Here is a 15,332-nt window from a genome sequence, read left to right on the forward strand (position 1 = left end):
TTTCCTCTTCTTTATAATTATTATTAACGGAATCGGATATTATTTAACTAGTTATGTATTAATAGCTTATTTATTATATCGGTAATCAGGGTATTTTGTTATGATTTTTGATTTTGCTTTGGTGATGTTCCCTTAAGAGTGAAGCTATCGGTGCTGTATTTGGGGTTCCTGATGTGAGTATATTTCAATCTAAATGTAGCGTCTTTTGGCTAAGGCACTGTTATATATAATATTATGTATATACTATCATTATCATTATGTATTGGTTTGTGTGAATGCTTCATAAGTAGCCTTAGAGTGAGTGTTGCAACGAATACATGAATACCGACTCATAATCTTACAAGACAAAATGTCCGAGATAATGTGTAAGAATTTACATGTTGCGATAATATTTACGTCACGGTTTAGCTTCAACATAATGGAAACGGTTGATATTATCAATGGTCACGCTAGATCCCACAAGGGCCTCAAGAGTCCAAACTCAAAACGCATTGTTGAACTTTTCATTATTTTGAGATTTTTCTATAAGCTGGTCATCTCACAAGTTTTATATATAATTCCCTTCTGTGGCTTCTTCCACTGGCATCAACTCATTAGTACAAGCTTTGTTATTCTTGGTACTCATGACCTGGCCTTTCAACACATCCCCGATCTAATAGTAAAGTGAACCTGTTCCTAGGTCAATCTTTCCCAATAATGAAGTATGTCAACAAATTTAAATTACCCCACAGAATATTCTATTAATAACAATAGTAAACAAAATATTTTGAATACGCCATATAGTGTGAATCCGAAATACTAAACTGTTTAGTTAGGCACTGCGGGGCGGGATCATTGAAAGCGTGCCTGTGAACGTCGCGCGATGTTATGACGTCACGTGGGCATTAATTTGCCTCGAAATAAATACTCAAATGATTCGGCAACGAATTATCATAACTTCAAAAATACTTGTTTGATTTGTCGGACTTCGTGAAATTCTACATCTATATGAGCTGTACAAAGTTCCGCAGTCAATCTAATTTCATCAATTTGCATGGTCTTGGTCCTATCCACAGAAGAGTCTTTTATCTGTTCTGTGGTCCTATCTCAACATTAATTCCTTATCACTATCACTTCATCCACTATAACACCACATTCTGTTATTGTTCTCTTTCTAATTTCTCTCTCAAAAACTTGCCGCTTGTGAATACGAATATGCAAGCGTGATCGGTTGAAGAGGACAACGAATATATAATAATAACGGTTATATGTTTTGGGTAATATGAATAATTCAAAACAAATAATTGTTATTTTATTAACATTCTTATATTCATCGCATCACTACACATTAATGGTGGAGGACGATGATGGAAGATTTTGTTTTTATGCTTATGATGAATGAAGGTTTGTGTAGAATATATATATTATTTCATCTTTCAACTTCCTATTTTTCGCATCTATGAAAACATATCTTAGTGACTTGTGGGTTCTTATCGCATTTATTAACAATCTCACTACTATTTAGAATTAAGATAGTTATAAATAGATTCTAGTTCATTAAAATACTATCAACAGCACTCAATATAAATTTCAAACCATTCTGTAAATTTGCACCTTTGTCTTCAACTCATATTCATTGTGTAATGTAACTTATGACTCATATCTCTAGTAGTTAAATAATAATCAACTGCACAGAGCTTTAGATTTATAATTTAAATAAAAATCAAAATAAACTATCAAATAAGTTGGTATAATATATCTTAAAACTTTTAATTACAGGTGTGCCCTTGATGGAATAGACACTTTTAATTATACAGCCGAATGGAACTCGTCACTGGTTCTTAATGAAATCCCGCTGAACGATCATGGAAAGTTAGAGTCATGTGTTATGTATGGAGAAAATAAAACGATAGAAGCCTGTACAGCATGGGTGTATAGTACACAATATTATACTTCATCTAGGGGTATAGAATGGAATTTCGTGTGCAACAGACGATGGATGGGAGCAGCTGCGCAAACAGCATACATGTTTGGCGTAATAATTGGTTCTGTTGTCTTAGGGCGACTTTGCGACAAACTCGGCAGAAAAACTGTTTTTGTCTGGGCCGGCATACTTCAACTTATATTTGGGTGCTCGGTTGCATTCGCAACTGATTACTATACATTTATAGGTATACGATTCCTTTATGGAATATTTGGTTCTGGATCATACATAGCTGGATTTGTGCTAACGATGGAATTGGTTGGACCAAGTAGGCGAACAATATGTGGCGTTACTTTCCAAATTATGTTTGCAGTCGGTATTATGTTGCTAGCTGCTTGGGGATATTTACTAGATAACAGATTTTATTTGCAAATTGTGTATGGATTACACGCCCTGATATTATTACCCCATTGGTTTTTAATGGACGAATCTCCAAGATGGTTGTGGTCTCAAGGTCGAGCTAAAGAATGTGTAGCAGTAATTGAAAAGGCTTTGAAAATGAATAATTCGGGGATCAGTATTGATACATCTTCACTTGTATCAAAATGTAAGGCGAAAAATGCAAGATACGCTAATGAGGAATCAGCAGGAACATGGGATCTCTTTAAGTCACCTAATATGTTAAAAAAAACTCTCATAATTTGTGGATGTTGGTTTGCTAATTCGGTGGTATACTATGGATTATCACTTAACACTGGAAAATTGAATGGCAATCCATATTTTATAATATTTTTAATGGGAATAGTGGAAATGCCGAGCTATGTTATTATTATGTACTATTTAGACAGGGTTGGGCACAGAGCACTTATTAGTGCTATGATGTTATTAGGTGGTATTGCTTGCCTTGTTGTAGTAGCTTTACCGCATGGATCTACTGCATCTACAGGAGTTGTAATGATTGGAAAATTGTTTATTTCTGGATCATATTCAATTATTTATAAATATTCTGCCGAATTATTCCCAACAGTAGTTCGCAGTTCTGGAGTTGGATTAGGCAGTATGTGTGCTAGTGTATCCGGAGCATTAACGCCGTTGATCAGTTTACTTGATACCCTAAATCCGAAAATTCCGACAATCATATTCGGTTTCTTGGCTCTCTTGTCCGGCTTTTCAACATTTTTCCTTCCGGAGACTATAGGCAGAGCATTGCCACAATCAATTAATGATGGTGAAAAGTTTGGTGTTGGTGACAACTGCTTTACTAATTGTAGCGGAAGGCGAATGAGCGATACTTCAGCTGATATTCCTGAAACAATGGTACCTCTAGATACGGTGGATGAGAAACAAGAGAGAGCATAGAGAACAGAAGAAAAACAACAATCGCTTCAACACTGCACATAGTCACTTAAGTTATTGCCATGTTTGATATACTTGTTATCTTGCCGAACTTATACTATTTCTTAAATACCATTAAGTACAATTTAAGTATAATTATGTTAATTGTTTTGAAAGTGCCGTACTTAATCTTTTTGACCAGACTACCAACGCGATTATTTTTATACTCTCTAATTAATCATAGTTGTAAATCTGCTGTATTTGGCATATTGTTTAAAATGTTTTACATACAATAATCGCATTTTGTTTTGTTAGTACTATGAAATTGTAATTTTTATTATTGTTAGAACTAATGTTATTTATTTTATAAGTAAGAATATGACGTTAATGTTTGCTTATAGTGTCTAGTCAAATTTCATTACTATTTAGACTGGATAATCATAGTTAAGTACATACATATTCTTAAGTATTTTGACATAGAATTCCCGTTTTATTGCTGAATATTTTATGATATCCAAATTATAACATCGTCAAGAATAAAATTCTTTAAACGTAAATCTAAAATATTTTTATATTCTATTAAGTTGGACTTTAATTTTTATGTTAGAACTTTATCATATCTGAATTTTCGGAGTATTGCACATAAATGACAGGCGGAACTATTCAATAAGAAAGTAAAGATATAAGCATCATTTAGCTGATTATGATGGTAAAACATTAACGGCCGTTCCCAATATACTATCTACAGATAGAGGTAAATTACTACCTTCTACTGTCAGTAATTAGGTAGCTGTCAATAATCTGAAGCTGTTCCAATATACCCGATAAGTTATTCTTATCGCCTTTTATTGGGACGCGTGAATTTCAATTTCCATACAAACATCTATCGCTGGTAAGCTGTACGTCCTCGCATTGACAGACAGGGTGTACCGTCGATAAGTTTATTGGGGCAGAAAAGTCAACGATGGTTACGATTTTTATCTCAAGTAAGAGATAGACTGAATATTGGTAACGGCCATAAAAAGACATGCTTTATGTATTATTTTCTAATATGCTTATTATTAAATTCAGAAATTAAATTTTTTAGAGTTATAACGAGAAAGATAGATAACGCGATAGCTTATTCTTTTTAACTAAGATAATCAGAGATAACCTAGTTAAGTTCGTATTCAACTAGAACAAGTTCTAAAATGTATATTAATATTTTCATTATTAGCTTATACCCACCATAGTGGACTTTTTATTGTATGTATTGATGGCACAACCTTACCCAGTAAGGTTGTTGCTGCTTATATTTAATAAGAACAGAATGATTCAATATTTTTGGCAACTGGCATAATAGTTACGACGGTATCCTTGCAGCTGACTCTACGGTTGAATTTTATTCTTAAGATTAAAAACAACTAAGTTAGTAGGTTATTCGTTTATTTTGCTGTAAAACACATTTCACGAGTCAATTAGAAGAGTTCCTTGAAAACCCAGCATTAGCAAGTTGAAGTGCAGCTTGCTACTAATAGTTACTTACTTAATAAGCACGCGTGGCCAGATTGGGTACAGGTACGATTTCTTCCGAAAATCCTTTGCCATTGCTATTACTAGTTTAAGGCCATTTTAGACTATATTGTCTGTATGTGAGATCGGACTCCTGGTACAGTGCATTGATGAAGCATTTGCCGTCTTATCAACTTATCGACAACCGAATTTGGCTTATATATATGGAAAATATGCTCTAAAGGGCTCAGTTAGCCAGTGGCATTTCTCATATTAAAAAAATATCAATAGAGTAATAATATTAACAAGCTTCCAATCATAGAGATTGGATTTATTGTATGTTTTTCTTTCTGTACAGTACAGGTTCACGATTTCCTTTGAGTTTCATGTAAAAATGAGTAGGATTAGTCAAGACCACCTTACCTCAAAATCTGAAAACAAGCGATAAAGCGATCAAAATGAAGATTATAATATCGAGTCACTGGCATGACTTAATATACTGACTGACTGATGTAGTTAGATGAAGTTGGTAATTTATGAGTTAATTTGTTTATTGTTGTCTTCAACATTTGATCGTACGAAGCTTTTAGGTACTTCGTGAAACATTTGCATTTCTTTCGATCCTTTTGTAATATATATTTCTAATTTAAGTTACAATTAGATTGTTTTTTGGTGACCAAACTAGACACCTTTTTTCTATCTTGAGTTTATTATTTTGCAAATTTGTAACTTATTTGAATGCCGTTTAGGATTATTTCAAACCGAATTAAAAATGGATGAGCTTTAACACTAACCCGTATGTTTTTATTGTATGTTAAATAAAATACTGTATTTTATTGGTAATTATTAACAATACGTAAAATAATATTAGTCTCACACCAATAAAATATTTCGTATTCATTAAATCAAGTTATAACTTACGTAAGTACTTATTGAATAACGTAATTTATATGTATAAATATATTTTATACCTTCTTTAGCTACCTTCATCAAATGTCGGTACTTTTATGTAAAAACTAGCTGACCCAGCAAACGTTGTATTACCGATATTAAAATCGCGATACAAAAGTAACTATTGATCGTAGATGGGTGAAAATTTGAAGTTGTATGTATTTTTTAATGTTGATTCATAATGAAATAAATAAAAAAAAATCTCAAAAAATTAAAAAAAAAATTGGCGTGGACCACCCTTACCATTTAGGGGGATGAAAAATAGATGTTGTCCGATTCTCAGACATACCCAATATGCACTCAAAATTATGTAAAAATATGTTTTGTACTTGTTAAGTTAGTCATATTATTAATTATAAATATATTGTGCTGGAAGCTACATATTAATCTAAAAGTTAGATGTCTGCTCTACAATTAACAAGTATTGTTTAAATCACTTTCTTAGTTGTTGGTTACCCAAAAGACTTTCACAATAAAACTTGTATGACCCACGCATAATTAAACATTAATTATGTGTAGGTCTTACAAGTTTTATTTATTAATTATACATTATTAATTACTAAAGGAAACATATGTAAAATTTTACCTTCTGTGAAAAGAAATAAAAAAAAAATTAACAATTTCTTACGAAATTTTATCCGAATTACTTATAAAAAGCGAATTTTAATTGTGTGCTGGTGTTGACAATACCTAGCTTATTAAATATCTTATAATATAAGGTAAGTATAATTTTAAGGAATATCTAAAGTGTTGCGTGTATAAGACGTGTTTTATTTGTATTTTTATAAATAAATCTTCCTAAAATAGGTATTGTTTTTCATTGGCTTAGCACTGTAGGTACCATATACTTATACCAAACGAGCGGAAACATCGTATGTCAAAATGGCCTTAGTAAGTATTTAAGTTAGGTAACTAGATTTACCGAATAAGTCGAAGGGAAATCATATTTTTTTTTTTAATTCTTAAAAAGAAACTTAACAATGATTGAATAAAACAATATGCTATTTTTTAAAGTAATAACCCTCACTTCTGGGCTTAATTAAAATTACACAAATCAAATTTGAAAACGATGACGCCACAACCTGAGAGTTGAACATGACATCAATATTTATAAGCCTTACGTCACTCGAACGGTTGGCTCAGTGGAGGAGCGCTCGCACGGAACGCGAGAGGTTGCGGGTTCGAGTTCCGCATCGTTCATAAATTTAATTTGTGTAATGATCGAATTGCTTAATTTTATTTGTAATAACATATAATATTACATAACTTTCATTTTGCTGTAACTAATACTATCGCGAGCCTGAAAACATTCTTAAAGCAGACTCTAAAGTATTTGTGTTATGTAATATTATGTACTCATTTGTACTATTTATTATATATTCTTTGGTACTTCCTACTAGAGAATACGTCTCACCTTGATTGTTACACGAGTTGTGGTCAGCTGTAGTCATCTCACTTCAGTCTATAATAAGCGTTTGTTTGAATAACACGCATAACGCGTATGAGTGCAGAATTTTAGTAAAATATGCCTTCGTGTGTATTGAGATACTTCTATAGTAACTCTCAAGGTACAATAAAATTCAAGGAGTGACCTTACAGCACTTCGTTAAACATATTGTTTTTAAAACACGCTTAATGGTAACGACATGCTATGGCGGCAACAACTGGCCAAATATAATACACTCGTCAGACACATTGTCTAGCCCCCAATGAGGCCATATTCAATATAGCCTGGAGAGATACAACGATGTATTCAGGAGCTTTCTTCCGACTTCCACGTACTACAAAGCTGTGGAATGAACTTCCTTGTGCGTTGTTTCCGGGACGATACGACATGGGTACCTTCAAAGAAAGCGCGTACACCTTCCTTAAGGGCCGGCAACGCTCCTGTGATTGCAAGGTTCTCTGGTGTTGCAAGAGAATGTGGGCGGCAGTGATAACTTAACACCAGGTGACCCGTACGCTCGTTTGTCCTCCTTTTCCATAAAAAAAATATAACAAACGTATATCATATTATTTATATAAACATTGAATGAGTGTAAATGTCAAAGGGCTTGTGTTTAAGTATTTCGCGGTATAATTTGTTCAGAATGGCTTTTCTACTTTCTAGTAGGGTCGTAGTATATGACGTACATTATGACCTCAATAAATCAATACCTATTGATTGATATTATCAGTATAAAGCTTAAAAAGTAAAAGACGTGTGGCACTCGGGGAGTGCCGCGGTAAAGCTATTGCATAGCATTTTTATCAACTTATGCAATTATAATTATTTATTTATTTTTATGCAGTATTTTTTTTTTTGATAAAATTAATTTAAGAAAAAGCAAACGGGAAGTGAGTAAAATTTTACTTGCAAGATTTGATTACAGACAGACAACGGGACAGGTGAAACTAAATAAAAATGCTTGTCATAATAATAAAAATTAAAAAACGTGATAAAAAAAAATTAAAAAAATCAAGACGTACCCCAGGCTCGAACCTGGGACCTTCTACACAAAAAGCATACGTGATAACCGCTGTTCCACGGCAACTGTAACGACCGTGGCGAAATATCTATATAGATCTAGTAAGTGTTAGGTTATTTTCGTTACGGAATTTCTGGATTCGGTCTCCACGCTCAAGGCCCGCGATAGAAGCTATGCAATAGCTTAATATGTAGCAAATAACTGAAAGATTTCTTAAATAGGACTCTTTAGTACGAAATTTGTTAAATATTTTTAAACATTTAACAAAAATTTAGTTCTAAGAAGCACATACTTATATGAGAAATGTGTTTTTTTTAAACTAGATAATATCTACCATAAACACTGAAGCAGAATTTTTAAATCTAGAGTTTTTATTGCTGGCATTAGCCAGCCGTGATTTTTTAATGTGACTATTTTAATTTCCTATGTCGAGCTTGGTCCATTATGGCATTAGAGAGGTCCATACTGGGTAATTAGTTTGGAATAAATTTACGTCATTTTACAGCATTATTTGAAAAAAAAACTAATTCTATTAATTAATAAACAAATAAAAAAACACAATTCAACGTATTACAACTGCACTCCATCACTAATCTATATAAAATAATTTTTGAAATGAAATGAAATGATAATTTTTTTACTATATATTTTACTTTTACTATAGGTATAGCCAACCTGTTTTTGTTTATAGCAAGTTTATGAAGCTTCTCGGGCTATTCAATTATTTTTTAACAGTGACAAAAAAAAATGTCATTAAATTCAAACAGGTGTATATAAGTTTGATATTATTTACATTTACAATAAGTCACGGTACTTAGTTTAAGGATTGGTCTCCGCTTCGCTTCAACTAGATACCGTACTACCTAAGAACAATAGCTTTTTTATTACGGCAACAATAAAATGCTTGTGTGCGTGACATCTTGACACTTATTGGCATCTTTCAAATTTTGTAAGATATGCTCCGTGTTATTTTACATTGAAATTAATTAAATACAAAATACTTACCGATGATTTGTGATCCCAGTGTCTTTTGTATTATTTTCTTTTAGTATTATTTTTACAAAGTTTTACTACGCAATCCGGCTTTTTAATTTCAATTATTTGCAAAGTTTAACAGAACATATGGCACGTCAACGTCAAGAATTAGTCTGGTATCTACAACGAATGACGACGAAAAAGAGCTCTGAAAGGAAAGGTTCTCGAAATAGGATTATTCGTAAAATATAAATCTATTTAGATAATTTATACGTCGAGATAATCTGTTGCTGGTCGACAACCAATTCAAATTTTAATATTTTTTATTCAAAATAGGATGTGACATCACTTATTGAAAGTCAAAAACTACCACCCGTTCCAAAACGAATGCCTCAGACCTGAGAAGAATGTTCCGCCAAAAGTCAGTCGCTCCATTCCCAATCTGTGGTATTATTAAGAAAGTAAATTGTGCCTTTACCACACAAACGTTTTTTAACAATTCTTTGGAATAACGTAGTACATTTAATGTATATGTAAAAGCATATACATCGCCCCACAAAAGACTTACTAACTCGACTTAGCCGAGTAGTAGGCATTATATAAAAACAGGCTAGGAATATTAGTTTAGTGTGCGTGACAAGCAACGTCTTATACTCGCAATTTGTATTTGTGTTAGTGTGCGTGAATTGCTCTAAATAGAGGTTAGTTCTACAGTCTATTTTTTTCGACGTTTTCACAGAGGTCATAGTCTATCTAGACGTATAATTAATTAATTATGTTATATTATAAACTGATACCGTTTGCAAGGTTCTCAGGGTGGCAGAGTACGAATTTTATAACATTTTTGACATCCAAGATAGCCGCCGCGCAAAAATAGTAAGATTTCAACAATATAACTATATAAGTATGGTTTTAAAGTTCTCGGAGTAGTAGAGAAATAATTTGGGATATTTTCTTGGATACTTGGCCATATGCCTATTGGACGTCGAAATGCGGAGCGAAATTGGCATTCTTACAGCTCTATGAACCTCTTCCGTGGTAAAATAATGACGCTCCATTACCTAGTGCAGTCTGTGGAGACTTTTGGAGATTTTCGTAAACAAGATTCGCGATTACTGTTGTAACTAAAGTTTATAAAAAAATAAATACAATAAATTGCCTTGACAAATTAATGGTTCTATTGTATTATGACACAATTTATTACAAATTCCAACCAGTTATCATTTGTTTAGCATGGAGTTTAGATATTCAAAGAAAAAAAGGTTTGAAAAAAAATTACAATTTATTAGATGTTGCTTAGAATTTATTGATCAACAAGAGAGAAAAACAATATGTGGAAAAACCTTTTTTACTGTTGATTCTATCATATTCATAGTTAAGGCACTAATACACTCTAAAATAGGTATGTTAATAAATAAATTGATAATATATTACATCAATACTAATGAATTAATTTGTCAAATCCTATTGCAATTTATATTTCGTTCTTAAATCACTATTGAGTATTTACATGATATTCATTTTGTTCCTTAAAGATGCTGGGTCAACGGAGTGGATACAAATGAATCTATAGCGCACTGGAATTCGACAGAAATATTAGAAGCAATTCCCTTGACTGGAGCAGGAGTGTTGCATAATTGTTTATTATACAGTGAAGACAACGAAACTGTAGCATGTTCTAAATGGGTTTACGATTCAACCTATCGGACATCTTCTCGAGGAATCGAATGGAATCTTGTTTGTGACCAAAGATGGAAAGGAGCACTGGCTCAATCAATTTACATGCTTGGGGTATTCACCGGTGCTGTTTATTTGGGTTCATTGTCTGATAAACTTGGCCGAAAAACTGTATTTTGTTGGTCTGCAGTATTACAATTAATATTTGGAGTAGTAGTAGCCTTCATTCCTGAATATTGGTCTTTTCTAGTTGTTACATTTTTTTATGCACTATTTGGATCAGCAGGAGCTTACATACCGGCTTTCGTATTAACAATGGAAATTGTAGGACCTAGTAAGCGAACAATTTGCGGAGTAGCCTTTCAATGCGCTTTTGCTTTGGGCATCATGCTAGTTGCAACATGGGGCGCTATTATCGATGATCGAGTACTATTACAAGTAGTGTATGGAATACATAGTATCATTTTAATACCGCATATATGGATAATGGATGAATCTCCAAGATGGCTATGGGCAAAAGGAAAGCCAAGAGAAGCTGTGGACATAGTGCAAAAAGCTCTAAAATTAAATAATTCTGACATAGTGTTAGATAGGGCAGAATTAATTTCAAAAGGAAAAATAGAAGTAGAGAGAGATTTAGAAGAATCTGGAGCCGGAACATTAGATTTATTTAAAACACCGGTACTTAGAACGAGAACGATAAATTTGTGCTTGGCTTGGTTTGCAAATTCTTTAGTTTATTACGGACTAACGCTTAGTACAGGAAAACTAGAAGGCAATCCATATGTTATAACAGCTATTTTTGGTCTTGTTGAGTTTCCAAGTTATGCTTTTGTAATTTACTTTCTTGATATTTGGGGCCGAAGGGGTTTAATGAGCTCAATGATGTTATTGGGAGGTACAGCTTGCGTAATTGCTGCTTTTCTTCCAACAGGCTCTACTTTTTCTACTGTAGTAGTAATTATTGGTAAATTGTTTATAGCTGGGTCATTTGCTATTATTTATAATTACTCGGCTGAATTATTTCCAACAGTTGTTAGAAATTCAGCCATTGGTTTAGGTTCCATGTTTGCCAGGCTGTCTGCTGGATTGACACCTTTGATTACATTGCTAGATTCATTCAATCCTAAGATTCCGGCTGCAACTTTTGGCTTAGTAGCTCTATTATCTGGGTTTTTATGTTTATTCCTACCCGAAACAATGAATCAACCAATGCCTCAGACACTTGCCGACGGTGAGAATTTCGGAATAGGAGATACATGTTTCGGCAGTTGTTTCGGAAAGAACTTAAATAAAACGTACGCTTCAGACGATAAAGTAGCAGAAGCTATGGTGCCTTTAGAAGATATGAGCAAGAAAGCTTAGAGACCCGTGATATGTATATTATGTATGTACGATTTTCAGATTTAAAACAGAAAAATCCAAATTTACAGCAATAAATCATTGTGCGACTAGTCCTTCTGGATTCAGATTTAATCGCTGAAGAGCAAAAGGCATACAGAAGTTAGAAAATATGTCATAAATATTGATTTAAAAAAGCCGGTATTAATTATTGATATAGATGAAAATATTATAAAATATGATCTCATCAACATCGCTCCAGAAGTAATACGTCCACTGCTGGACAAAGGCGTCCCCAAAGATCTCCACGACGTTTGTTATAAAAGATCTATTCTGAGTGAAACTATAGTGAATGCTACACGTGTTGCATCCATTGGATATTCATATACAAAAGCACATGACGGCTTGGATGTGGCCGAAGACTCAGATTTTACGGAACCTAACTAAGCTTATAATAAATGTTAAACTTTATTTTATAAGATGATATAATCCATTTTACTTGTTGGGTATTTTCTGAGATCTCGAAGAGCTACCAAAGTTAAGAAAATATAATTCAAACTCAACTGTGTTAAAACTTTAATTTGTATTGTATTTTAATAATTTTAATATTTGTTCACCTAAGTGAATTTCAATTTGTTATCTAATTGTAATATGAAGAATGGTAGTTCGTATTTACCAAATGACAGTTACCTAATGTAAAGAAAGAGGCTCTATGATTATAATAATGCATTAAAATTTGCATGTGTTTAGCATGGAAATATGTTATAAGATTGACAAGTCAATATTTTGAAAAAATGTAAGTATGTAAATAGGCCCTTATTTATTTAAAAATAGACCAATAATTAATTCTCTTACTTTACTAATAATTACCTATAAAGTTAAATTTCAAACAGTTGTTTAGTGCATAAAACTTATGCACCACTAGTACTTAATTACAAAATAAATCAGGACATGTAGAATATTTAACAGATAATAAATATTATGCAGACAAATTTATAATAGCTTTGACATTCATAAGAATAAATATTTTTTATATTGAATTAATAGCTTGAATATTTAAATATTATCAAATTAATTATCCTTAGACAATTTATACGTCTAGATAGTCTGTGACAGCTATGAACACGTCAAAAAAAATAGCGACAACTGTTATCCTCTACTTTCAGCAACGCACGCGCACTAAAACAAAGTGACATACATATCACGAGTGTAAGACGTTGCTTGTCATGCATACCAAAGTAATAAGCCTGGCCTGTTTTCATGCGTCGCCTAACTCTATCTAGACGTATAAATAATCTAAGCTTTTATCCAATAACGTTCTATACTCATATAATAACATACATATCATTCCCAGTCTGATAGCGGAACGGCAAAAGTGTGCTTACTGACAATGTAAATCGTGTTTACATTGCTGCTTCTGATCAAGAAAATTTGAAACAACTGGAGTAAATGCAGCAATGTATAGATATACTAGTCAAAACTTACTGTGGTGTAATTTGTGGAATGTTCCATATTATTTTGGCTATGTTTTTAAATTTGCCTAGATATGTATAGAACGTCATTGCATTAAATTACCTGATAATATTTGAATCAAATACAAAGTCTTAACATATGCCATAATTTTTAATCGCTGTGCGTCCCCGAGGATTAAATAAAAGGGACAGACGGCTTCATGGATGTCGTAGGGCTTTCATGTAGAAGAGTCACAATACCGTCTCAGGGCGACCGCGACAGCACAAACGGGCCAGGCTCGACCTCGACAAAAACCAGTGATAATATGAGCGCAGTCTCGAAATAATTTACCTCAGGAGATTTCCTTCTCTGACGGAGAACTCCTGCTTGAGCCCTCTTGAATACTAGGGAGTCTTATCGTGGAGGAAAAGAGCATACACGTCCTCTAAAGACTGGTAACGGTCGTGTTATGGTGTTGTAAGTGTGCGCCCCGCCGATAAAAAAATTACAATTTCACTATAGATTTTTACGAGTGTAATTTAAAATGGTGATTGATAAAAATGTGTTATTGTGATTTTGTATTTGGTTAATATAAACATGAGTCACAATGCTAATGTATCTAGTTAACTATGTATTATGTAGATCGATGGTCATATCAAAATTTAAAATTGTTCCTATTTTAAATTGTTATCTTAATTGTAAGGCAATAATGTAAAAACGAATATATGTGTAATATTTCAACATAAATTGTGATACTTAGAAGTATCTAAGAATAAAAATAGTAGATAAAAATATGTTATTAAATACCTAGTTCAAATAGTGGCTGTTTAATACAGATACAGACATTTGATATGCGAAAGAAAATATTGCTTCAAACCTTAACTATGCCCCAGAAAATAAAAAAAAATATTTTTAAATAATATCGGTGCGCATGTACTCATTTCGAAATAATATATGGTACGTACTTATAGGTACTTTAATTCAGTAATAAAATAAGTATAACGTGAATTCATGCATTTTTACAATCTTTTATTTTTATAAACCTACTTCGAATAGAAACACTTGTAAGCGTTAAGTTTGGTGCTGGAAGTTATGACGTCACGCATTTCCCAAACAAAACTTGTGACGCGGTGATGATTATTTAGCCGTAACGTCATTAATTGTCAGTGGACTTGCCCGATTGTCGTACATTACTATTTTATTTTGTCGAATATTTTCTTAATCTAAATACATATATCAAAACGTATTTTATTTCTACAATATTTCAAAACCACAATATATAAATTACCTACATTATTTTCTTAAGAATTGTGAGATGGTTTAAAATAACATTAATTGTAAAATTCTTGTTTTTGGTATATACTTATATACTTATCAGTCCTAATATAGGTAGGACTAAGTACTATCATTGTAATAGATAAAATATCAGTAATTTAGTGGGTACACAATCTATGTACCTACACTACCTAATAGTTATTTTAAAGTTCAGAATTACCTAGATAAGCGAAAATTGCATGTTTGTGCAAGCTACAGTACCTATAGTGTTGGTCATTTATTAATTGGTTTCAAAAAGTATTTTTAATTTTAATGTAACTAGGTTAATACCTAGTATCTAATGATGCCTATATGTATTTTTGTTAAGAATATGTATAATATATAGTTGCTAGTGAAAATAAAATAATTTTATTCTTGTGCTTGTTTGTTTTATTTCACGGTGTAATATATTCCATTTTACCCCA

At 32.5% G+C, this 15,332-nt stretch overlaps 1 protein-coding gene across 3 annotated transcripts in view; it reads left to right on the forward strand.

The window, feature by feature from the left end:
• LOC126972216 (organic cation transporter protein) overlaps positions 1 to 15,332 on the forward strand; it is a 47,442-nt gene that overhangs the window by 24,226 nt on the left and 7,884 nt on the right. Inside the window, exon 3 of one of the 3 annotated variants that reach the window (XM_050818851.1) lies at positions 10,659 to 15,287. The exons of 1 other annotated variant lie outside the window; for it this stretch is intronic. In XM_050818851.1, coding sequence (XP_050674808.1) covers positions 10,659 to 12,165 — 1,507 coding nt within the window. In that variant the 3' untranslated portion in view covers positions 12,166 to 15,287. Of the gene's footprint in view, positions 1 to 1,758; positions 6,487 to 10,658; positions 15,288 to 15,332 lie in introns of those variants that run through there. One more of the 3 variants, XM_050818852.1, reaches the window with a different exon arrangement.

The sequence above is a fragment of the Leptidea sinapis genome, chromosome 25, assembly GCF_905404315.1.
Source record: "Leptidea sinapis chromosome 25, ilLepSina1.1, whole genome shotgun sequence".
NCBI classification, from domain to species: domain Eukaryota; kingdom Metazoa; phylum Arthropoda; class Insecta; order Lepidoptera; family Pieridae; genus Leptidea; species Leptidea sinapis.